Below are 24,120 nucleotides of genomic sequence, written 5' to 3'. Positions count from 1 at the left end.
CACCCTCCGGAGAAAACTCATTTCGGCCGCTTGTATCCGTGATCTCGTTCTTTCGGTCATGACCCATCCTTCATGACCATAGGTGAGGGTGGGGACGAAGATAGACCGGTAGATCGAGAGCTTTGCCTTTTGGCTCAGCTCTCTTTTCGTCACAACAGTGCGGTAAAGCGACTGCAGAACCGCACCAGCTGCTCCGATTCTCCGGCCAAACTCCCTCTCCATGGTTCCCTCACTCGTGAACAAGACCCCCAGATACTTGAACTCCTTCACTTGGGGTAAGGACTCATTTCCTACTCGGAGCGGACAGGCCACCGGTTTCCTGCTGAGAACCATGGCCTCAGATTTAGAAGTGCTTATTCTCATCCCAGCCGCTTCACACTCAGTTGCGAACCTATCCAGAGAGTGCTGGAGGTCGCAGGCAGCTGATGCCATCAGGACCACATCATCTGCAAAAAGCAGCAACGTGATCCCCAGCTCACCGAACTGCAAACCCACCTCCCCACGGCTACGCCTCGATATCCTGTCCATGAAAATCACAAACAGGATTGGTGACAATGCGCAGCCCTGGCGGAGGCCAACCCCCACCGGAAAGGAAGACGACTTACTGCCGAGGACCCGGACACAGCTCTCGCTCTGGGTGTACAGGGATTGGATGGCCCCAAGTGGGGACCCCCTCACTCCATACTCCCGCATAACCCTCCACAAGACCTCTCGAGGGACCCGGTCGTAAGCCTTCTCCAAGTCCACAAAACACATGTAGACAGGTTGAAACTCCCAAGCCCCCTCCAAGATCCTTGCGAGAGTGAAGAGCTGGTCGGTAGTTCCACGACCAGGACGAAATCCGCATTGTTCCTCTTCGATCTGAGGTTCGACTAGTGGCCCACACATGATCCTAATTTGAATAGACCTATATAATTTGTGTGTAATGGTTGTGCTGAAGCAGTGACATGATATGACTCCTCCGATTTGGAAAAGGAAATAGAAAGCAGAAACTTTGGATTACGGACTCCTGACAACTTTCTGAGTTATTTCTGGGTTAACAAGCACACAGTGTTTAAAAAGCCTTTAATCCATCGGGCTATATAGGACTACAATAAAAACACCAACATGTTTCGGTTTTTATTGTAGCCTACATATGGATTAAAGGCCTTTTAACCACTTTTCCACCCAATAAGTTAATCAATTTGACCGAGCGCCTCCTCAGGTTCCGCAGCTAAAATGCAACCGGTCCAAACTAACACAAACCCTACAACATAGGCATGTATTAGTTTAGAGTTTAGTTTATTGGTTTGAGTGTAAAATGTTTATCTTTTCAATTATATTTACTGTATAGTAATACATGTCTATTGCTGGCTTTGTGAAAACCATTAGGGGGGCCCGCGGCGTGTACACCACGTAATATATTAGATATTATGACACGGGAGAAATAGGGCTACTATAGCTGTTCTAGCAAAGTTGCTATGAGGACTTATATTTTGATTTGGAAAAATGTTTTTCAGTTTCTAACTGAATGTAGAATTTCCCCCAGTTAAGGGTGGTGGTGGGGTTCTGACACTTCATAGTTTGTTAAAATAAAAACATACAGGATGATAAGGAGGAGGAATTATACTTCATAACTAGAAAGTACATTTCCTGGAGAAAATGTGAGGTGGGCTAGCTGCTGCAGCTGTATGTAACAGATACTGCTAGAACTACTACGGACCAGGCAATCTCCATGCACCCACCGGCGAAGACCGTGCGTCTCTAGCCCACTCAGGGGCTGAATTGTGGGGTCCGTGGCGTGGACAGTGGCGTGGTGGCGAGACTCCGCCCCCTCAGATCTGAGCTGGTCAGGGACAGTGTACCCCTCTCCGGGCCACCTACCTGCCCGCACCGGTGAAGACCATGTGTCTCTAGCCCACTCAGGGGCTGAGTTGTGGGGCCGTGGCGTGGATAGTGAGACTCCGCCCCCTCAGGTCAGACCCAGTCGGGGACACTGTAACCCTCTCCGGTCCACCTACCTGACTCCACCGGTGAAGACCGTGTGGCTCTAACCCACTCAGGGACTGAGTTGTGGGGCCCGTGGCATGGATAGTGGCGTGCTGTTTAAGCTCCGCCCCCTTAGGTCACAGCTAGTCAGGGACAGTACAGTGACTTACGGGCAATTTCCATCCATCCACCATTGAAGACTGTGTATCTCTAGCCCACTCGGGCTGAAAAGTGGGTTCTGTGGCGTGAATAGTGGCGTGGTGGCGAGGCTCTGCCCCTTTTGGTCATAACCAGTCAGGGACGGTGTACTCCTCTCCGGGCTACCCACCGGCCCCCACCAGTGAAGATCATGTGTCTCTATTCCACTTTGGCTGAGTTCTGTGCTACCACATTAGTTATAAAAGGGTGCCTGTACCTTTAAGAGAGGCTGCACATGCACACAAATTTAAAAAAAGCAACAGCTGCCAACACTCTAATCCCAACTGACACTCTGATCCTAGACATGGTCCGCTTCAGACAGCTCTATTGTGAAAACTATAAATGTTACAGCTTATATATTGACACCATAGGAATCCTGAGAACTTGCTGAACATTTCTATGTATAATATGTCAGTAGAGCTTAAACACTGTAGGCATGGCGACAAGTTAGAAAACGGGTAAACATGCAAAATTAGCAGCTCAAAAGATAGTGCGGCACCATATGTTTCAATGGGGAGCGCAGTTGCCGAACAAATCGTCATACCTCAAAAATGGTAAGTCACACAGCTTAGATACTGACATTGTACGAATTAGCACAGTTGTGTGAACATTTTGATGTATAATATGTGTATGAGCTGTTAAAACTGTAGGCATGGCAACAAGTTAGAAAAAGGGTAAAAATGCTAAATTAACAGCCCAAAGTTAGAGTGCGGTGTCATACGTTTGAATGGGGAGCGCAGTTGCCGAACAAATCGTCATACCGTGAAAACTGTAAGTCACACAGCTTAGATACTTACATTGTACGAATCAGCACAGTTGTGTGAACATTTTGATATATAATATGTGTGTGAGCTGTCAAAACTGTAGGAGTGCCAGCAGTTTACAAAATGTGTGAATATTTTCAAAGCAACTGCTGCCACCACTCTAAAAACATAGTTTCTGAACATTCCAAAAGCAGTTTCAAGCAGTTTCAAAGGGACAAAAAATTGTTTTGAAAGTTATATTTCTAAAAAATATCAAAAATCTGAATGGATCCGTTAAAGAGCTAAACATTCTGAACATTTTAAAGTTTGAATTAAGTTTCTAGGACAAAGTATGAAGAAGTAGTTAAGGAGACAAAAAACAGGGAGAATAATAATAAAGAAAGAAAGAAATAGTGGGCATATCACAAGTTGGGCTAACTTTTACAAGCGAGCCCACCTAATTATCATTAGAATGAACATTTGAAATTTGTCAGCTACAAAGCATGGCATTACTTTGAAAATGAAATGTCAAATGGCTTTTCATTTTCATTTTAATATTGACAGAGAATGTGAATACCAGGTACATGAAAATGCAAATAACACGATTGCATTTGCATTAGAATATTGACTGAAAGAATGCATGCAAAGGTGGAAAATCAAAATGCAATCCCAATTTGCATTAACATTTGAATTAAGTCAACTATGCTTCCATACTCTCTCTCCCTCTGTCATTCTCTCTCCCTGTCCCTCACTCTCCCTGTCTCTCTCCCTCCCTCTGTCTCTCTGTCTCTCCCTCTTTCTCTCTCTCCTCTCTCCCTGTCTTTCTCCCTCTCTCTCTCTCTCTCGCCCTCTCTTTCTTTCAATCTCTCTCCCTCTCTCCCTCTCTCCCCCTGTCCCCCCCCCCTCCCTCTCCAGGTACAAGGCTGTTGTTCTGGCAGCTAACAACTTCGGGCGTTTCTTCACAGGACAGATCACAGCTGCTGGGAAAGTCCCCCCTGCTAAGGTTAGTGTTGATGTGCTCATATTGAATTATATGCATTTACTGTTTATCTGTTGTTGTTTTTTTTTTTTAAACGTCTATCTTTTAATCCTTCTCTCTCCTTCCCTTCATCAATTTCTACTTTGCCTTCATCCATCCTTCCTTTTTGTGCGTGGCTGTAAGCCAGCACAGCATGGAGAGCAAATGTCGGGTTGTCCCTCTCTCCCTTCCCTTGTTGACCTGCAGTTCTATGTTGCTAACACAAGAGGCAGTTGTCCCAGAATTTCAAAACAAAAGACTATGGGGCGAATTCACTAAAGCAAATTGCGCCCGCTAATTGCACCATTATATTGCGCGTCAGTTGCGCCCGCTATGTGCTCCGTTTTAAAAACCTATTCACTAAAGACATTGCGCTAATAATATCCCAGCGCAAACACGCCCATGCGGTGTTTGCGGCTGAGTGTAATTTGCTGCTGATATAGGAAATGACTATAAATACTGCGCATGCAGCGCAAACAACTCGTATGCATATCATTGGACGATGGCAGACAGAAAGAGAAAAATACGATTCTCAGACCGCGAACTTGAAGTCCTCACGGACGAGGTTCAAAAGCATGCCTCACAGCTTTCCACCAAAAATATGACGGCTACAGCCAAAAATCATATTTGGGGTTTAATTTCCCAATCAGTCAGTGCCATTTGTGTGTGTAAACGCGGAAGACTGCAAACGGAGGTGGAATTATTTGAAAAGACGAACAAAGGAAAAATTGTCATTTTATGTTATGCAAGTTGCAGCACGATGATCTGGCATACTTTTGGGGGAGTGTATAACATTGCCCCACCGGTACGATCTAGGCATCTAAACGGCTTTTCAGGATTCCAAATGTGCACTCAATCACACCGCGCGTCCTGATGTGAGCCCAGTTGTACGCCGCCTCTCCAACGTTGGAAGGATTACGCACGGGAGTCATCATCCATGGCTGAAGATGATACCTGCCGTCACCTATGATACAAAAGCAAAATATTTTCAAGACCATTCAAATAAAAAAAATATTGTGTAGGCTATGTTTTTATTTATTTATACCTATATCGGCCCCCAGCAGTTCAATGAACAGCTATAGGGAATGCGCAGTTTCGCGTATAGACTATTATACGCACAGTTTCGTGCTATGTAGGCTATTATAAATGAGTATTATTCATTGTGGGAGCTTGGACTCGCTGGGGACGGGTGGAGAGACGCATAGTCAACTGAGCCTCCCCAGACGCGACTTCATCCTCCAGTTGGCTGAAGAGCTGCGCGCTCTGGTGTCCAAACAGTTACCGCGGTGGTTCTAGTGTTAAATCAAAAAGTGACCTTCTAAATATTCTCTCACGAACAACATGCCTGGCATTGCGATGCCTTCGCCTCGCAACAATCACTGCTGCCATGATCAGCGGACAGGCTGGCCGCGACACACCCCTTGCGCTTAAATACCACCACGTTTCTGAAAACGGTATTAATTTCACTTTAACTGCGTGAGGCAATTTGCGCCGATGTTTGTGAATTGGGCGGGTTTTGCAATAATGTTCATTTGCATAGAAAGGGGAACATTCTCCGCCCATATTACCTAATTTAAATATCAGCTAATAACACCGGCGCAGAGCAACGCAATGACGAACGCAACGCAGTTAACACCGTATTTCACCCTTTGCGAGGGCTTTGTGAATAGCAAACATCATTTTTGACTTATTTGCACAGGCTTTGCGTCAGGAAAAGCTGCGCAATCCTTTAGTGAATTCGCCCCTATGACACCATTGACTTTCAAGAGCACCGGTGGCCTAGTGGTTAAGGAGCTTGTTTCCAATGCTGAATCTTGTGAGTTCAAAACTTGTGTGTTCAAACCTCGGTGTGGACAGTTTTTTGTCACTGGATGTTATAGAAGCTATGTAAAAATACGGTTACCTGTTGGTTGTATGTCAGTTATTAAATGTGTGTGCAGTAATTGAACATTTGAAATACTCCTGTTTTGAAATTATACCTACAGTATGTCTCAGTAATTACCCATTATATATAGACCCTTTTACTGTTGGTAAACAATTAAGTGGGCGCATTTTGGCAACAAAAGAATGAACTACGGATGCAAATGCATCGATTCTATTGACCTGGTGGTGCTTTGTCAGTTATTGAATTTATGTGGTAGAGCCACCACCCATAATCAAACAAGCATTGGTCATATTTGTTTAGACCCTTTTACAGCCTACGTCAGCCCAAATATGTGCGTGCATTCTTGAAACAGTAGCAGGGGGAGACAGACGAATTCAGAGCAAGGAGCAGTATTTTAGTGCAAAGACTTTTTTATATACCATCAAGATGTCTGGCTGTTGCGTCTACGGGTGTACAAATCGGCGCTCTAGTGGATTCAAACTGTATTAGTTTCAAGAGGAAACCGGCCTTTTCAGAGGAACCGGAGTCGCCTGTGGCTACAAGCCATTAAGTGTACGGACTGGACTGAGGACATCACCAGAAATGCCCGTGTTTGCGGTGCCCATTTTATAGCAGGTAAGTTATTTTGACTACCTGGTTTCACTGGAATGTCTGGTTGAAATGTAGAGTAATATCTGAAGTAAACAGTAATCCATAATCTGGCTGCACACTAACCTAAAGCTATGTTCAGGAATTGAAGCCTAATGATAGCTAGCTAACATTAGCGAGTGCTATCTAACATGCTAGCTAGTGTTAGCTAGCTAACTCAAGGCCCGGGGAGTTGGAGATACTGTGCACGTTCTCTCAAAGGGCTTTAGCTAAGGTTAGCTACTACAAGCTAGCTAGTCCTGGTCCTTAACCCTTGCCTCCCAACGTACGTAGCTAAACTATTCACAGCAAGCAAACTTGTTGTCATCTAAAGCTCTGCTACGTCAGCTGACTGGGACTGTCTCGTGACTAGCTAACGTGAGCTAGCTAATGTAGCTAACCATATTGTGCCAGACAGCCAAAACAAACGTCACATATATTTGACATTGCTGGCTAGAATAACAAGTGTTGTGAAATATGTTTTAACAACTGGTCATTTGATATGTTGCACAGCAATCGAGCAGGACAAAATCATTAGGGCTAGGTTAGGTAGCTGGCAAAGTCAGCTTGCCCAGCTGGTATGGTTATAGGCTCATTCCTATGGGATAGCTTAGTAGTTTGTGATTTAGCAATGGGTTGACTAATCACTAGATCAATATTTTCAGTGGGGGATAGGACTACAACACCACCTGTGCTGTGGCACCAGGAATCTGCTCTGACCACTGTTTTTATTCACCACCAAATCATGTTATTATGCAGATTAAATGTATTGTATGTCTACGCGACACAAAAGAGGCTTTATATAAATGTTATTTTTGGCTGGGGGAAAAAGGTTCGGCGGGTACAATTTTTCTACCAGACATTTGGCTGGTGAGTTAAAAAGTTAATTTCGACCCCTGCATGTATGTAATTATGTCTTAAAGGGGAACGCTGCTGTCATAGCAAGTTTTGCTCAAATGTCGCTTTGTCCTCAATGAAACCGATCCGTACACACCAACTGTACTACTGCACGGATCGGTTAAATGTTGGTGTGTACGGATCGGTTTCATTGAGGACAAAGCGACATTTGAGCTAAACTTGCTATGACAGTGGCGTTCCCCTTTAAGTTTAAAGTGAAGGGATTAAGAGAGGATGCTTTTCTCCTGTAGGTATTAAGCAAATCGTAACCCATAACCTACAATTATGATGGGATCTGCAAGTTAGGAATTTCTTGTAATATGGCTTCTGATCAGTATTTCTGTTCATTAATTGAGCTTTTTTATGTTAAGGTACCATAACAGCAAGTGAACTACCTGATCAACGAAGGGATGCCGTCAAGGGCAGCAATGCAGTCATCAACTACGTTTCTTCAACAGCTATGGAGTTGGAGAAACACATGGACCTTCATTGTGACAACTGCAGTGGACAAAACAAGAACAACTTTGTGCTGTGGTACTGTGCTTGGCAGACCGTGCACAAGCTTCACCTGAAGCTGGACCTACACTTCCTGATTGCAGGCCACACCAAGTTTGCCCCTGACTGGTGCTTTGGCTTGATCAAGCAGCGCTAGAGGAAGACCAGAGTGGAGACTTTTACTGACTGCTGGGGTGGTGAGAGACAGCGCTCCTGTGAAGAAAGTCAACACCCCACAGCTTGTCGGACTTGAGGACGGCACAGTGCTTGTTGAAAGCTACAACTGGCACCAGCATCTGAGTAGCTATTTCAAAAAGCTCCCAAACATTGAGAGTTACCAGCACTTCAGGTAATTATAATTGTCATGTATTAGCTATTCCATTTTATGGACATGGTGTGGTTTTATTTTATTTGTGGCCAATATTTTAATGCACTATTTTAATGCACCCTCTCTTTAATGCACCCTCATCTCCCTTCTGTTCTGTTGCAGCTTTGATGCTGGGATGCCTGGTGTGGTTGAGGGCAGAGAACACTGTGATGCAACACCAGTCAGGTGTCAGCTGCTGTGCAACGCTGATGTCCAGCCCCCCCAAAGATGGTCTTCAGGTGCAAGCCCCACCCGGACTGGACATGGCCAGACACCAGTATCTGATCATGGATGGCTGTGACTGTGTCCATGATACAGGCAGTGCAATTACATAACATGTCAAGTATATGTGAATGAAATTTCAGTCTCACTAATGTTACCCACACCATTTGTTCTATTCTGTTTTCCTACCTGACTGTTCTAACTTTGTAGTTCGTTCCCCTAGAATCTGTTAAAACTACAAATTGTTTCTGTGACATCTGTGTGATAGTATTTTAGACTGGTCTAGTCAAAAGATTTACCAAGATACGTTCAAAAGGTTGAGTCTGGTTTATTGTGTAAAACAATACGTGCGCAAGGACTTCCTGAACAACGCAACAAAAGGTGGTTTCGTCAGAGAAGTGAATTCAGCCTCTTCTGCTCTGGCTTATATGCAGTCAAAACACAGGTAAAGTCCTTCTAGGATGTGATTGGCTAACTCATTGCACGTCATGTGAAATGGCAGGCGTGGCCAAGAGTACAGACATGTGACAAACAAAGAAAACAAAGGTCTGAAGACGAAGGTGTGGCCCTTCTGACTTAAACAAAGAGATGAGGAAGAGCTAGGCATAGGGGGTGTTTATAATTACAAAAGGGGGAGAGTTGAGGTGTGCGAGGCAGAGGGGGTGTTTATAATTACAAAAGGGGGAGAGTTGAGGTGTTTTACAATTACAAAGGGAGATTGAAACTAGGGGTTGCAGGGGACTTGAGGACAAAGGTTTAAGGTGTTTGGATGTAAATTCCTGGACAATCCCCCATTTGTGCCTGAACAGGTACACAAAAATAAAATATAAAATCCAAACACAGTGTAAACAGTCAGCTATGGTATACATGTGGAAAGGAAATAATCTCTCCACTAGGTGGAGCAAAAAAAAAAAAATTTTTTTTTTCTTTTTTATTATTTTCTTTCCACGTGCAAAATCACGCACCAAAACCCCTTGTTTCAGAAATTTGACAGGAAACAAGATAAAAAAGATGACATGATTATATACTATTTATAGTCTAAGAGTGGACAACCATTCACCAAAAAACTTGATTTAACAAGGCAAAAAAAATAAATGGTTACCAGTGTAAGAAGGGCAAAAAACCTCTTGGTCAATTTAGAGGAAAAACCCAAACTTATTTATCAACTCATGTTTCAACCATTGTAACTCTTGTAAACAAATATGATATTTTTCAGATTATTTCACAGTTCATTCACTCTTGTGAATAATCGCATGTGATGTCCTATGGAACATAGCTTCCATGTGTGCGTCTCTGAATGTTTAATGTAGGTTCCAGTGTGTGCGGTCCATGTTGTCATACCACAACCACAAGAAGGAGGTGACCGGCAAGGTCAGTCTCCGATTGCTCATCAGAGGAGAGGAGAGTGTGGCGGTGACTGTCAAGGTCACTCTTGTTCACAGTGTATCCCAACAGTCATTTAGGTGGCACTTCTCTTTTGGGCAATAGAATGTCATTGGGGAAATGCAAGGCGTCTTCTCTTCTAGATCGCAACTTCAATGTCGCGTTGTTTGAAATCAGTTATGTTCAATGTTAGTTGCAGTGTGTGCAGGTGTGTGTGCGTGTGTGGTGCATCTTGTGAGGTCATGGCTGTGGAGTTTCTCCATGTTGCCATCATAACGATCATGAGAAGGAGGTGACCAGCAAGGTCATTTTTCCTCCGATTCCTCGTCAGAGGAGAGGACAGTTGTGGCAGCCCATGGCTTTGGCCTCTGAGCCCTCTGGTTCAGCTCGTTCTTGATCTCCTGGTGTTGGTGATCCCCTGGTGGACCGTCCTCTGCTGCTTGGACCCGTCGGCAATGGCTTGCATGGATCCACGAAGTCCTCTCAGATCGCTGTCTGCGTGGTGAGTAGAACCTGGTACGGCCCGAGCCACCTCGGCGAGTTCCAGCTCCTTCGTCTGTGGTCGCGGACCAGGACCCAATCCCCAGGAGAGATGTGATGCAGGAAACCCCCCTTAGCCTCAGGAATGGCGGTCCTCACTCTGTTGAAGACATCCCTGGCATGGAGAGAGTTCAATAAAATCCATTATTACATGTTCCCATGGCCCACTTGGCCGAGGATATGCTGACAGTTCCATTTTTGACGGGTAGGTTCCTCCCGCAACATCTACTTCTCTTCCATGTTTTCTGGCCTGTTCTCAGGCTGCTTATCTGCTCCTGGTAGTCTCTTGTCTCCCCACTGGGCAGGTCCACATAGAGCGGTCAGCCAGCGAGCTCTCGGAAGGAGAGGAGGGAGTCCCTGTCCTGGTTCAGCAGGGTGAAGGTGCGGTGGGACACCACACAGCCAGGGCGCCAGCAGCACGTACAGGCTCTTGAACTGTACCCGGTCCATCCCTGTACTGCTCCACGTAGGGTCGGCCCGGGTCGTGCTGCTGGAGGGCTCACCTCGGTGCTCCCGCTCCCTCAGTACAGGCTGATGAAGTGCTCCGTCTGTGGATCCACAGATGAGAGAGACAAACAGAGACAAAACAGAAGAGCAAAAGGAGAGTCCTCTGGTCTGGTCTCCCTGTTCCCCTCTTTGGTCAGGAACGGTTATTCAAAGTCTGTTGGAGATTCTCAGAAACATGGTTAAGCGCAAGCTCCTGCTTTGGGGAAAAAATGTTATTCAGTCAGGAAAACTTAAACAGGGTGTCTGTTCCAAGTGTCATTAGAGCCAGTCTGCAGTACCCTACAGTGACATCAGGGGCAGTGTTAGAATGACTTCAACACGCTCAGTCCCCAGTCATGATCAAGGCAATTGGATTTGGCTCTAGAATTTCTCTCGCGATTTTATGAAAATAAAATAAAATAACCACATTCTCGTCTCAACAAAACAACACCCCCTAAGGGTGAAAGCAAAAATTTCCTGAAGTCAGGATAAAAATAGAGATGGGGCAAAGAAAATGACACTAAAATGAATTGGCTTCATTTACAATTAACTAATCAAAAAACTCCATCAAAGCTTCATTTGTATAGCTAAAATTTGTATATCTAAAACCTCCCTCTTCTGCATTTGAGGACAGAGTATTTGGGCACTGCTCCTGTTTCATACTTATCTGTCGCTCACAGTGAGTTGGTGACGTGGCGTTGGCTTTGCATCTCACGAACCCCAGATCGCTTATCTGTAGGGAAACAGGCCGGTAACCTTCATCTCCACCTCCGGTCCTGTGCCCGTCTCCTGGTTCGGCATTCACCCATCACTCCCGGAACGACAGTTGTCTGTAAAAAAAACACTCAGAAAAAACACTCAGGCCCGATGAATGTGCCTCAAACTATAAACATGAGATATTTAACATAACCATTTAAAAATATATAATTGGGTTATGAGATGCTGCATTCAGATTAAGACACTGGCAACCCTTATCTATTCCCCCCACTATTATGCACAAACCTTATGTCTTAAGCTACATATCAGAAAGAGAGACAAAACAAACAGTTAAACAGACAAACAGCAGGTCCCAAGCAGTCCCCAGGAAGGCATGATCCAGGCTCCTCAAAGACCTGCCGCCCAGGGTCCATAGCACCTGAAAAATAAGACTCAAACACAGACTGGGTTCAATAGCAGAGGGGAAGGCCTAGAGCCAACTCCTCAAAAACACATCATTATATGAATGAAATTCATACAGTAGAATGCATAAAACGAACAGCTTATGGCCATTCATTGACTATTGAAACAAACTCCTGAATCAAAACCCCTATTCAAAACCCTGTCAGACTTTTGAGTTCCCACCAATCCCTAAAAGATCCGCTCAGAAACATTAACAACAACTTAAGACTCAAAGGCTCTACATCTATTTCATCCTGTTTATTTACCTTAAAAAAAAATCTCTCTATCTTGGCTAGTTTAAATCTCCCTTATGGGTTGTTCAAGGGAACTCCAGCAGGTGGCGCTCGACCCCAAATCGGAGGCTCTTCCTTCCTGACCTGTTCGGACGAATACCTCGTAGAAGGGGGCGCGCTTAACTCGTAGAGAGAAGGGGCGTGGCTAATGGCGGGGGCATTGTTGTGTGATCAGGGCGCAACAAGTCGAGGGGGGAAAATATAATTTTAAATCAGAGTTATTCTGCTGGGGAAATGGTGGAGAGACTGTTTGCTGAATCTCCTTATCTTTCCTTCCTGACCTAAAAAAAACAGTGCTCGTGCTACTCTCTCCCAAATCTTAAAAACAGACCAGTCTATAGAATTAACAGGCTTTTCCCTTAACCTAATAATCTCAACCACCTCTAGCTGAGCCCGAATCTTAGAATTTAACACTAATTTGTCAGATGTGGATGTAAGAAATCGAAAATGCTTTAGCACATAACGAAATCTGCCAACAAACGCTCGCAGAATAATGCTTCAGTGCAACAATCTCATCAGGCTAGCAGTAGAATCCTGTGACATCCTCTAGCCATATGTTAGTAGCCGGGGTTACAGGGACACCTAGTGGTGCTTTCAAAATGTTGCATGTATGACCCGGAAGTTGTCTTTGGCAGCGCGGGGAAATTTAAAGAAACAAATCCCTAATAACCACGACGCAGCCTAAAACCCCAAAACAGCAATGAAAGGAAACCTTATGGTTAACTCACGGCGGGAAAGAATACAATTTCGAAAGAAACACACATTAAGACACATTAAATTCGCTTAGTACTCACCCAGTCAGCGAAGTCCTTTGTTCTCCTCTGGCTCAATGGCGGATCACCGCGAGAGTTGTTTTCCGGCGTCTCCTAGACAACCAGCTAGCCTACTGGAATCTAGCAGTTACGAAATTTTAACAGTCTAAAAAGTGTACAAAATACTTACAATACTTTACCTGGATCCATGACGCGCGTAACAAACAATACAAATCAAAGCCGAGGCTCAAACAGTAAACACATAAGACGAACAACCCCGTGCACATACAAGAAAAAAGACAGCAGACTATCACGGGAACGCAAACAAAGAACGACCAAACGACGACCAAAAACGACTATCATACGACTTAACACAAAAACATGCTCGAACTGCACTACACTTGGTCAAGGCTAGACCGTTTGTCTAGATCCTACCAAATACTGTACAGCCCCTTGGTCAAATCTCTACCAGAAACGCGGATTGCAAAACTCTCAATCACGCGCTGTAGCTACATCTCCATTGAGCAAAACTCTCTCAACGTGCTCGCGGTTTAAACTCTCCCGCGACCGGCCAAAAGGACTCCTGTTCTGTGCCAACTCTTTGGCGTATTTAACTCAAAAAAACCCCGCTCTAAGCTGCAACCGATAAACAACCTAAAATTTGTACATCAACTACAGGGGAACAAGATTCACGAGACCAAACTCTCACTTGAACAGCTGATACCCTCGTAACGAAACAAGGACGAAGTCAAAAGACAATACGATATAAATATCTATTGCTGCTCACAACTTCCTTAGATAGTTACTTTAACTCATACCCACGCTGGGGTTTCTGTTTTCAAACAATCCAGACCAACACAACTGAACCAAATCAAGGCAAATACAACTCAGAACCATAAGAGGGTTCGTTTAAACGTACCTGTGAGCCTCAAGAATCCAGTGGTAGAACTGAGGAAATAATCTCGGCGTGCGCTCTGGCGCAAGAGAGAAAATTGATGTTCCAACGCCCACTATGGACCGACACGTCTGCCGATCAGTTCATCCACTGGAATCCCGAAGCAAACGCAGGCAGTTCTCCCATTTACCATTCCCGTTCGCCAAACTGTGATAGTATTTTAGACTGGTCTAGTCAAAAGATTTACCAAGATACGTTCAAAAGGTTGAGTCTGGTTTATTGTGTAAAACAATACGTGCGCAAGGACTTCCTGAACAACGCAACAAAAGGTGGTTTCGTCAGAGAAGTGAATTCAGCCTCTTCTGCTCTGGCTTATATGCAGTCAAAACACAGGTAAAGTCCTTCTAGGATGTGATTGGCTAACTCATTGCACGTCATGTGAAATGGCAGGCGTGGCCAAGAGTACAGACATGTGACAAACAAAGAAAACAAAGGTCTGAAGACGAAGGTGTGGCCCTTCTGACTTAAACAAAGAGATGAGGAAGAGCTAGGCATAGGGGGTGTTTATAATTACAAAAGGGGGAGAGTTGAGGTGTGCGAGGCAGAGGGGGTGTTTATAATTACAAAAGGGGGAGAGTTGAGGTGTTTTACAATTACAAAGGGAGATTGAAACTAGGGGTTGCAGGGGACTTGAGGACAAAGGTTTAAGGTGTTTGGATGTAAATTCCTGGACACATCACTTCCCTTTCCTCTTCATCCTGAAACTGCATGTCACTTCCTTTCTCACGTTATAAGGTATCACTCCCGAGTCAGATTCACCACTCTGACTGAGGAAGCACTTCCTGTTTTCAGAGTCCGCTTTGCAAACCGCAAACATCAGAATAAACTTATTGTCTTTGTTTGAAACCAGCTTGACCGACCACTCAGCGTGTTCTTGAAATCTAAACCAAGTAAGATTTTTCATTCATATATACTGTACAGTAGTATACAGTGGTGCAGAGTCAGTTCTCTATTGTATAGACAAGGTGTTCAATTGCTCAAGTGTTGTCAGGTGTTGATTCAAGTGATAGAGTGTATAGTAGTGCAGAGTCAGTTGTCTATTGTATAGACAAGGTGCAAGGTGTCACATGTTCACTTCTGTTATGATGAGGCTCAAGACATCACTTGCCCCCTGCCAAAGAGTAGCTCGGAAGAAGCCCCCTGCCAACCAGCAGCTCAGAAGAAGAAGACTGTCCGTTTATAGTACTCTGGTTGTACTATACATAGGCCCTCACTCTTATTATAACAATGGCACACATGCCACCCCCTGGACCAACAAGTGAACACGTGACACCTTGCACCTTGTCTATACAGTAGGACCCCACGTATCCCAACCCAACGGGACCGAAGATCGTTCGTATCTGTGAAATGTCCGGATGACTGAAACTTATGTTAAAATGCACCAAATTCAATAAGTGGTATACTTATTTCATATAGACTCATAATAGACCGATAAATACCCTTAATTACTTGTGAAAATGCATCAAAATTGCAATCAAATAGCCAACTAAACTCATATAGCCTAGCCTATAATAAAATAAACACATTTCCACTTGAGTGCGTGCTTTGATCAAATACAGTACTTAGTAGAGTGAGGACGACTCGTTTGCGTTTTGCGCTCAACATTTTCCCGCTTTAGAGTAACAAAGAAATGAATCGTGACAATTGGCTACAGCCTACAGGCAATATGTAGGTCTACATACAGTTCTGTTTTTATTCACAGTAGGATACAGTACATGTTTATAATGACAGATTTAAATCCAAGTACAGTACTGTAATGAAAATCCCACCAGTAACCAGATAGCAGGCTCAAAAAAAAAAAGCCTGTCCGGTAGACCGGGAGGTTCGGATCTCTGAAGTTCGGATTAGTGGGGTCCTACTGTACAATAGACAACTGACTGCACCACTGTACACTTGGACACTCGAACCAACACCTGACAACACTTGAGCAATTGAACACCGTGTCTATACAATAGACAACTGACTCTGCACTACGGTATACTTCTGTACAGTATACTTGACATGTTATGTAATTGCACTGCCTGTATCAACACAGTCACAGCCATCCATGATCAGATGGGATAAGTAGATGAGCGTGATACTGATAGAAGTCAATAGGACTGTGGTGGGAAATGTGGTGTCTTGATTCCTAGGACAATGAAGAACTATCAACACTACAAATGAATCATGAAGCTTTTTTTCCAGATGTAGTCTACAAAACAACACTGTCTATGTATATACCTGTTTATTATTATTTTATTTTTTATTTTTTATTACTTCTATGCACATTTACATGTGCATTACATGCCTCTCTTCTTTACAAAGATGGTCACAACCACAACATGTCCTGAGAGCACATGCAAAATAACACCTTATGGCTACTTTTAATGTGCATGTCTGTATGTTTAATAAAGCATTTAGGAAAGACTTGTGTATTACCTATTCTGTTCAGTACTATGTTTAGAATTGTTCAATTGTGATATTATTACGATTGGGCTTTCAGGTCTGCCTACACTTACAGGTTTATTAGCGAAGAACCATTTTAATTACAATTTACTTCTAAGGGCAAATACTTAACTTTACTTTCATATGTTCGTATCAGTAAAATATCAAGATCATATATATATATATATATATATATACAGTAAAATTAGGCCTATTAACACTTAACTATTTACAAACAACTTTGCTACCTGCTGACTCAATCAAGTAGATGTCCAGATAACCCACTGTGTCTTGGTCTACTTATTCACCACCAATGGTCAGGAACCCGCCAGCGGATTCAGTCAGAGGTCCGCCAGCTCATCCATCAGGGACCCGCTGTAGGTCCACTAGTCTTGTGTTATCTGGGTTTATCACTTACCTTTGTCCAGAAACAGAGGTTGAACCAATTACAGCAAATAGCTAAAGTTACAGGAATCATCAGTGTAACTGCTTTAGCCACTGACCGCTACCATTAATGTTATGGAAGCTGCTGCTAGTTGTTGTGAGCTCATGAGCTAACTGGCTATCCTGCTCTTATTGTGCTGGATTAGAATTAGAAGCATTGGAACTGATGTGTCCAGGCGACAAGACCTATCTTAAATTATCAGACATTATTTCATGTCATTTCAATTCACAGCTATTTCAGTGGCATGGCTAGCTTCCGTCCTACCAGTCCTGCACAGAAACAAGCCAGCCACGCACATACTGTAAGTCAGGCTGGACCTGGCCTGGTTTCCCATCCCTCTATCCTCCTGTGCCTCCCTCCCTAGGTGCTGATCATTGGTGGAGGCGTGGCAGGACTGGCATCAGCGGGCACAGCCAGGGCCATGGGGGCCATAGTCAGGGGCTTCGACACCAGGTGGGTAGGAACACACTCACACACACACACACACACACACACACACACACACACACACACACACACACACACACACACACACACACTCCTGTTCCCTGTAATCTCTGACCATGCTCCAGGACTGACCAATGTCAGATTAAAACCTGTAGTTAATCTACTCAAGGTTAGGGTGAGGAGATAAGACGGATATAAGACAGAAGTTGTCTGTAATGAAATTAAAAACATGCAGTTCTCTCTTCACCCAGTAGATGGCAGTAGCAGCCCTAGGTAGGAGACAGGGATGGAGCAGCCAGGAGAGGAAGGAGCAGCCTGTCACAATGGCTATGTCCCAAACGGTAGGCAGCTGCCTGCTCCGTTGCTGTCTAGCGAGGCAGTATCCTTTGGAGGCAGTGTTTTTGTCTGGAGTTGACTGGAAAGGAGTGTGGATTGAGACGTACTTCCAAGGAAGCAATGCATAACGTCATGATGTCATGTTAAATACCCGCCAGGGTGCTGATTGGTCCACCAGATGTATGGATTGCACAGTCCTTCCCTGCCCTCGTGGCGTTGCCATGACCATCCGAAAGGCTGTGATAGGGAATAGTTTTCATCCCTTGCTCCCCTCCTCTGTCTCTTCACTCTCACCCCCTCCTCCCTCAGAGCGGCAGCCCTGGAGCACTTTTTCACTCTCACCCCCTCCTCCCTCAGAGCGGCAGCCCTGGAGCACTCTTTCACTCTCACCCCCTCCTCCCTCAGAGCGGCAGCCCTGGAGCAGTTTAAGTCCCTGGGGGCGGAGCCTCTGGAGGTGGACTTTAAGGAGTCCGGCGAGGGGCAGGGCGGCTATGCCAAGGAGATGTCCAAGGAGTTCATCGAGGCGGAGATGAAGCTGTTTGCCAAGCAGTGTCTGGACGTGGACATCCTGATCAGCACAGCTCTCATTCCTGGTGCGTACACACACATACACACACACACACTGGCTGGTTCTGCTCGGGTACCCCCAGACAGCATGCTGTTCTGTGGAGTACACTCGCTGTATTTTTGTGGCGTACAGTACTACTGAGTACGCTCGTTGTAGTTTTGTAGTGTACAGTACTACATTACATTACAGTCATTTAGCTGACGCTTTTATCCAAAGCGACTACCAACAATTGCATTTAACGTATGAAAAGCCAATGTTCTACTACTACTGAGTACACTCGCTGTAGTTTTGTAGCGTACAGTACTACTACAGTATCAGTCTGTGTTCAGGTCGCCGGGCGCCCATCCTGATCACCAAGGAGATGGTGGAGACAATGAAGGACGGATCCGTGGTGGTGGACCTGGCGGCTGAGGCCGGGGGCAACATCGAGACCACCGTCCCCGGAGAACTGACCGTACACCAGGTACATAGACCACCACCATTCCTGGAGAACTGACCGTACACCAGGTACATAAACCACCACCATTCCTGGAGAACTGACCGTACACCAGGTACATAGACCACCACCGTCCCCGGAGAACTGACCGTACACCAGGTACATAAACCACCACCATTCCTGGAGAAATGACCGTACACCAGGTACATAAACCACCACCATTCCTGGAGAACTGACCGTACACCAGGTACATAAACCACCACCATTCCTGGAGAACTGACCGTACACCAGGTACATAAACCACCATCATTCCTGGAGAACTGACCGTACACCAGGTACATAAACCACCACCATTCCTGGAGAAATGACCGTACACCAGGTACATAAACCACCACAATTCCTGGAGAACTGACCGTACACCAGGTACATAAACCACCACCATTCCTGGTGAACTGGCCGTACACCAGGTACATAGACCACTGTCCCTGGAGAACTGTCTCTACCAAGACCTATACCAATCCAAATCTACTGCTGACCCTGAAACCATCAACACCTTTCTTGCAGACAGTAGGCTTCCCACCCTGGACCCCGAAGCTGTTAAGGCTCTAGATGCGGAGATAACTTTAGAAGAGATCAAGACTGCTATTAGGCAATTCCCTAACAACAAAGCCCCAGGCCCTGATGGGTTTAGCATTGAATTTTATAAGTCATACTTGTCTATCCTTGCCCCTCTACTCCTGCGGATGTTAAACCACTCAAAAGACACCTCTATACTGCCCGACTCGCTCTACCAGCCAAATATAGCTGTCCTACTCAAGAAAGATAGGGACCCTTTAAATATCATTGCTTCAAATGGAAACGAAGATCCTGAGCAGAGTATTGTCAAACAGGCTGAGTAAATAATTTTCTAAACTAATACACCTGGATCAGTCAGGGTTTATCCCCGGCCGTCACATTTACAGTAGGACCCCACTTATCCGAACCCAACGGGACCGAAGGTCGGTCGTATCTCTGAAATGTCCGGATGACTGAAACATAATGTTAAAATGCACCAAATTCAAATGGTATACTTGTTTCATATAGACTCTTAATAGACCGATAAATACCCTTAATTACTTGTGAAAACGCATCAAAATTGCAATCAAATAGCCAACTTAACTCATACAGCCTAGCCTATAATAGACCTACAGTAGCCTATAATAAAATAAACGAATTTCCACTTGAGTGCGTGCTTTGATCAAATACAGTACTTTATTCTCAAATGAGGCCTACGCTGCATCGATAGGCTACTGTATTCGCAGAACAAAATGGTATAGCCTAAAAACAACCCAATATTAGAACAATTAGAGCAAATGATAATCAATCAATAAATAAATGAAATGACAGACAAGTTGTCGTGCAGCCTAAAGGAAAGTCTCTAAAACAACCGAAGTAGGCTAACGGCTATAGGCTATTATTTAACAAATACAGTAGGCCTAGTAGGCTAATCTACATGCTTACAACACGTCTGTGTTCCTGAAGTCCATTAACTGGGAACGAAAAATGACTCGATACTCCTCTGCTTCAGGTTGCTGACGCGCTTTCTGGCTACCAAGGAATGCAGCTCGCGCAGCAGACTCGTTTGTGTTTTGCGCTCGACATTAAAGTAACAAAGAAATTAAACGTGACAGTAGGCTACACCTACAGGCAACATGTAGGTCTACATACAGTTCTGTTTTTATTCACAGTAGGATACAGTACATGTTTATTATGACAGATTTAAATGCAAGTAGGCCTACAGTAGTCTACTGTAATGAAAATCCCGAGAGTAACCAGATAGCAGGCTCAAAAATAAAGAAAAAAATGTAAGCCTGTCCGGTAGACCAGGAGGTTCGGATCTCTGAAGTTCAGATGAGTGGGGTCCTCGCCGTCTGGCCACCTTATTGTTCCACATAAATGAAGAGATAATGGAATCCAGTTTCTTAAAATAGTATAGAGGTATATAGACTGGTAATAGTATAGAGGTATATAGACTGGTAATAGTATAGAGGTATATAGACTGGTTATAGTATAGAGGTATAATAGACTGGTAATAGTATAGAGGTATATAGACTGGTAATAGTATAGAGGTATATAGACTGGTAATAGTATAGACTGGTAATATTATAGAGGTATATAGACTGGTAATAGTATAGAGGTATATAGACTGGTAATAGTATAGAGGTATATAGACTGGTAATAGTATAGAGGATTATAGACTGGTAATAGTATAGAGGTATATAGACTGGTAATAGTATAGAGGTATATAGACTGGTAATAGTATAGAGGTATATAGACTGGTAATAGTATAGAGGTATATAGACTGGTAATAGTATAGACTGGTAATATTATAGAGGTATATAGACTGGTAATAGTATAGAGGTATATAGACTGGTAATAGTATAGAGGATTATAGACTGGTAATAGTATAGAGGTATATAGACTGGTAATAGTATAGAGGTATATAGACTGGTAATAGTATAGAGGTATATAGACTGGTAATAGTATAGACTGGTAATAGTATAGAGGTATATATACTGGTAATAGTATAGAGGTATATAGACTGGTAATAGTATAGAGGTATAAAGACTGGTAATAGTATAGACTGGTAATAGTATAGAGGTATATAGACTGGTAATAGTATAGAGGTATATAGACTGGTAATAGTATAGAGGTATATAGACTGGTAATAGTATAGACTGGTAATATTATAGAGGTATATAGACTGGTAATAGTATAGAGGTATATAGACTGGTAATAGTATAGAGTTATATAGACTGGTAATAGTATAGAGGTATATAGACTGGTAATAGTATAGAGGATTATAGACTGGTAATAGTATAGAGGTATATAGACTGGTAATAGTATAGAGGTATATAGACTGGTAATAGTATAGAGGTATATAGACTGGTAATAGTATATAGGTATATAGACTGGTAATAGTATAGACTGGTAATATTATAGAGGTATATAGACTGGTAATAGTATAGAGGTATATAAACTGGTAATAGTATAGAGGATTATAGACTGGTAATAGTATAGAGGTATATAGACTGGTAATAGTATAGAGGTATATAGACTGGTTATAGTATAGAGGTATATAGACTGGTAATAGTATAGACTGGTAATAGTATAGAGGTATATAGACTGGTAATAGTATAGAGGTATATAGATTGGTAATAGTATAGAGGTATATAGACTGGTAATAGTATAGAGGTATATAGACTGGTAATAGTATAGAGGTATATAGACTGGTAATAGTACAGAGGTATATAGACTGGTAATAGTATAGAGGTATATAGACTGGTAATAGTATAGAGGTATATAGACTGGTAATAGTATAGACTGGTAATAGTATAGAGGTATATAGACTGGTAATAGTATAGAGGTATATAGACTGCTAATAGTATAGAGGTATATAGACTGGTAATAGTATAGAGGATTATAGACTGGTAATAGTATAGAGATATATAGACTGGTAATAGTATAGAGGTATATAGACTGGTAATAGTATAGACTGGTAATATTATAGAGGTATATAGACTGGTAATAGTATAGAGGTATATAGACTGGTAATAGTATAGAGGTATATAGACTGGTAATAGTATAGAGGTATATAGACTGGTAATAGTATAGAGGTATATAGACTGGTAGTAGTATAGACTGGTAATATTATAGAGGTATATAGACTGGTAATAGTATAGAGGTATATAGACTGGTAATAGTATAGAGGTATATAGACTGGTAATAGTATAGAGCTATATAGACTGGTAATAGTATAGAGGTATATAGACTGGTAATAGTATAGAGGTATATAGACTGGTAATAGTATAGAGGTATATAGACTGGTAATAGTATAGAGGTATATAGACTGGTAATAGTATAGAGGTATATAGACTGGTAATAGTATAGAGGATTATAGACTGGTAATAGTATAGAGGTATATAGACTGGTAATAGTATAGAGGTATATAGACTGGTAATAGTATAGAGGTATATAGACTGGTAATAGTATAGACTGGTAAAAGTATAGAGGTATATAGACTGGTAATAGTATAGAGGTATATAGACTGGTAATAGTATAGAGGTATATAGACTGGTAATAGTATAGAGGTATATAGACTGGTAATAGTATAGAGGTATATAGACTGGTAATAGTATAGAGGTATATAGACTGGTAATAGTATAGACTGGTAATATTATAGAGGTATATAGACTGGTAATAGTATAGAGGTATATAGACTGGTAATAGTATAGAGGTATATAGACTGGTAATAGTATAGAGGTATATAGACTGGTAATAGTATAGAGGTATATAGACTGGTAATAGTATAGAGGATTATAGACTGGTAATAGTATAGAGGTATATAGACTGGTAATAGTATAGAGGTATATAGACTGGTAATAGTATAGAGGTATATAGACTGGTAATAGTATAGACTGGTAATATTGTAGAGGTATATAGACTGGTAATAGTATAGAGGTATATAGACTGGTAATAGTATAGAGGTATATAGACTGGTAATAGTATAGAGGTATATAGACTGGTAATAGTATAGACTGGTAATAGTATAGAGGTATATAGACTGGTAATAGTATAGAGGTATATAGACTGGTAATAGTATAGAGGTATATAGACTGGTAATAGTAGAGAGGTATATAGACTGGTAATAGTATAGACTGGTAATATTATAGAGGTATATAGACTGGTAATAGTATAGAGGTATATAGACTGGTAATAGTATAGAGGTATATAGACTGGTAATAGTATAGAGGTATATAGACTGGTAATAGTATATAGGTATATAGACTGGTAATAGTATAGAGGATTATAGACTGGTAATAGTATAGAGGTATATAGACTGGTAATAGTATAGAGGTATATAGACTGGTAATAGTATAGAGGTATATAGACTGGTAATAGTATAGAGGTATATAGACTGGTAATAGTATAGAGGTATATAGACTGGTAATATTATTAAGGTATATAGACTGGTAATAGTATAGAGGTATATAGACTGGTAATAGTATAGACTGGTAATATTATAGAGGTATATAGGCTGGTAATAGTATAGAGGTATATAGACTGGTAATAGTATAGAGGATTATAGACTGGTAATAGTATAGAGGTATATAGACTGGTAATAGTATAGAGGTATATAGACTGGTAATAGTATAGAGGATTATAGACTGGTAATAGTATAGAGGTATATAGACTGGTAATAGTATAGAGGTATATAGACTGGTAATAGTATAGAGGTATATAGACTGGTAATAGTATAGAGGTATATAGACTGGTAATAGTATAGAGGTATATAGACTGGTAATAGTATAGAGGTATATAGACTGGTAATAGTATAGAGGTATATAGACTGGTAATAGTATAGAGGTATATAGACTGGTAATAGTATAGAGGTATATAGACTGGTAAGCACTGAAACATGTAGAGGAATCTGGGGA

At 42.6% G+C, this 24,120-nt stretch overlaps 1 protein-coding gene across 1 annotated transcript in view; it reads left to right on the top strand.

The window, feature by feature from the left end:
- The window catches only part of LOC311327041 (NAD(P) transhydrogenase, mitochondrial-like), an 87,015-nt gene that overhangs the window by 22,490 nt on the left and 40,405 nt on the right, over positions 1 to 24,120 (top strand). Inside the window, exons 5-8 of the mRNA XM_084460053.1 lie at positions 3,825 to 3,912; positions 17,221 to 17,309; positions 18,045 to 18,232; positions 18,537 to 18,670. Of these exons, the coding sequence (XP_084316179.1) occupies positions 3,825 to 3,912; positions 17,221 to 17,309; positions 18,045 to 18,232; positions 18,537 to 18,670 (499 nt within the window). The remainder of the gene's footprint in view (positions 1 to 3,824; positions 3,913 to 17,220; positions 17,310 to 18,044; positions 18,233 to 18,536; positions 18,671 to 24,120) is intronic.

Source organism: Borostomias antarcticus, assembly GCF_949987555.1.
Source record: "Borostomias antarcticus genome assembly, chromosome: 30".
In the NCBI taxonomy this organism is placed as follows: domain Eukaryota; kingdom Metazoa; phylum Chordata; class Actinopteri; order Stomiiformes; family Stomiidae; genus Borostomias; species Borostomias antarcticus.
Note: the sequence above shows the minus strand (reverse complement) of the source record. Positions and strands in the feature narration are given on the sequence as shown.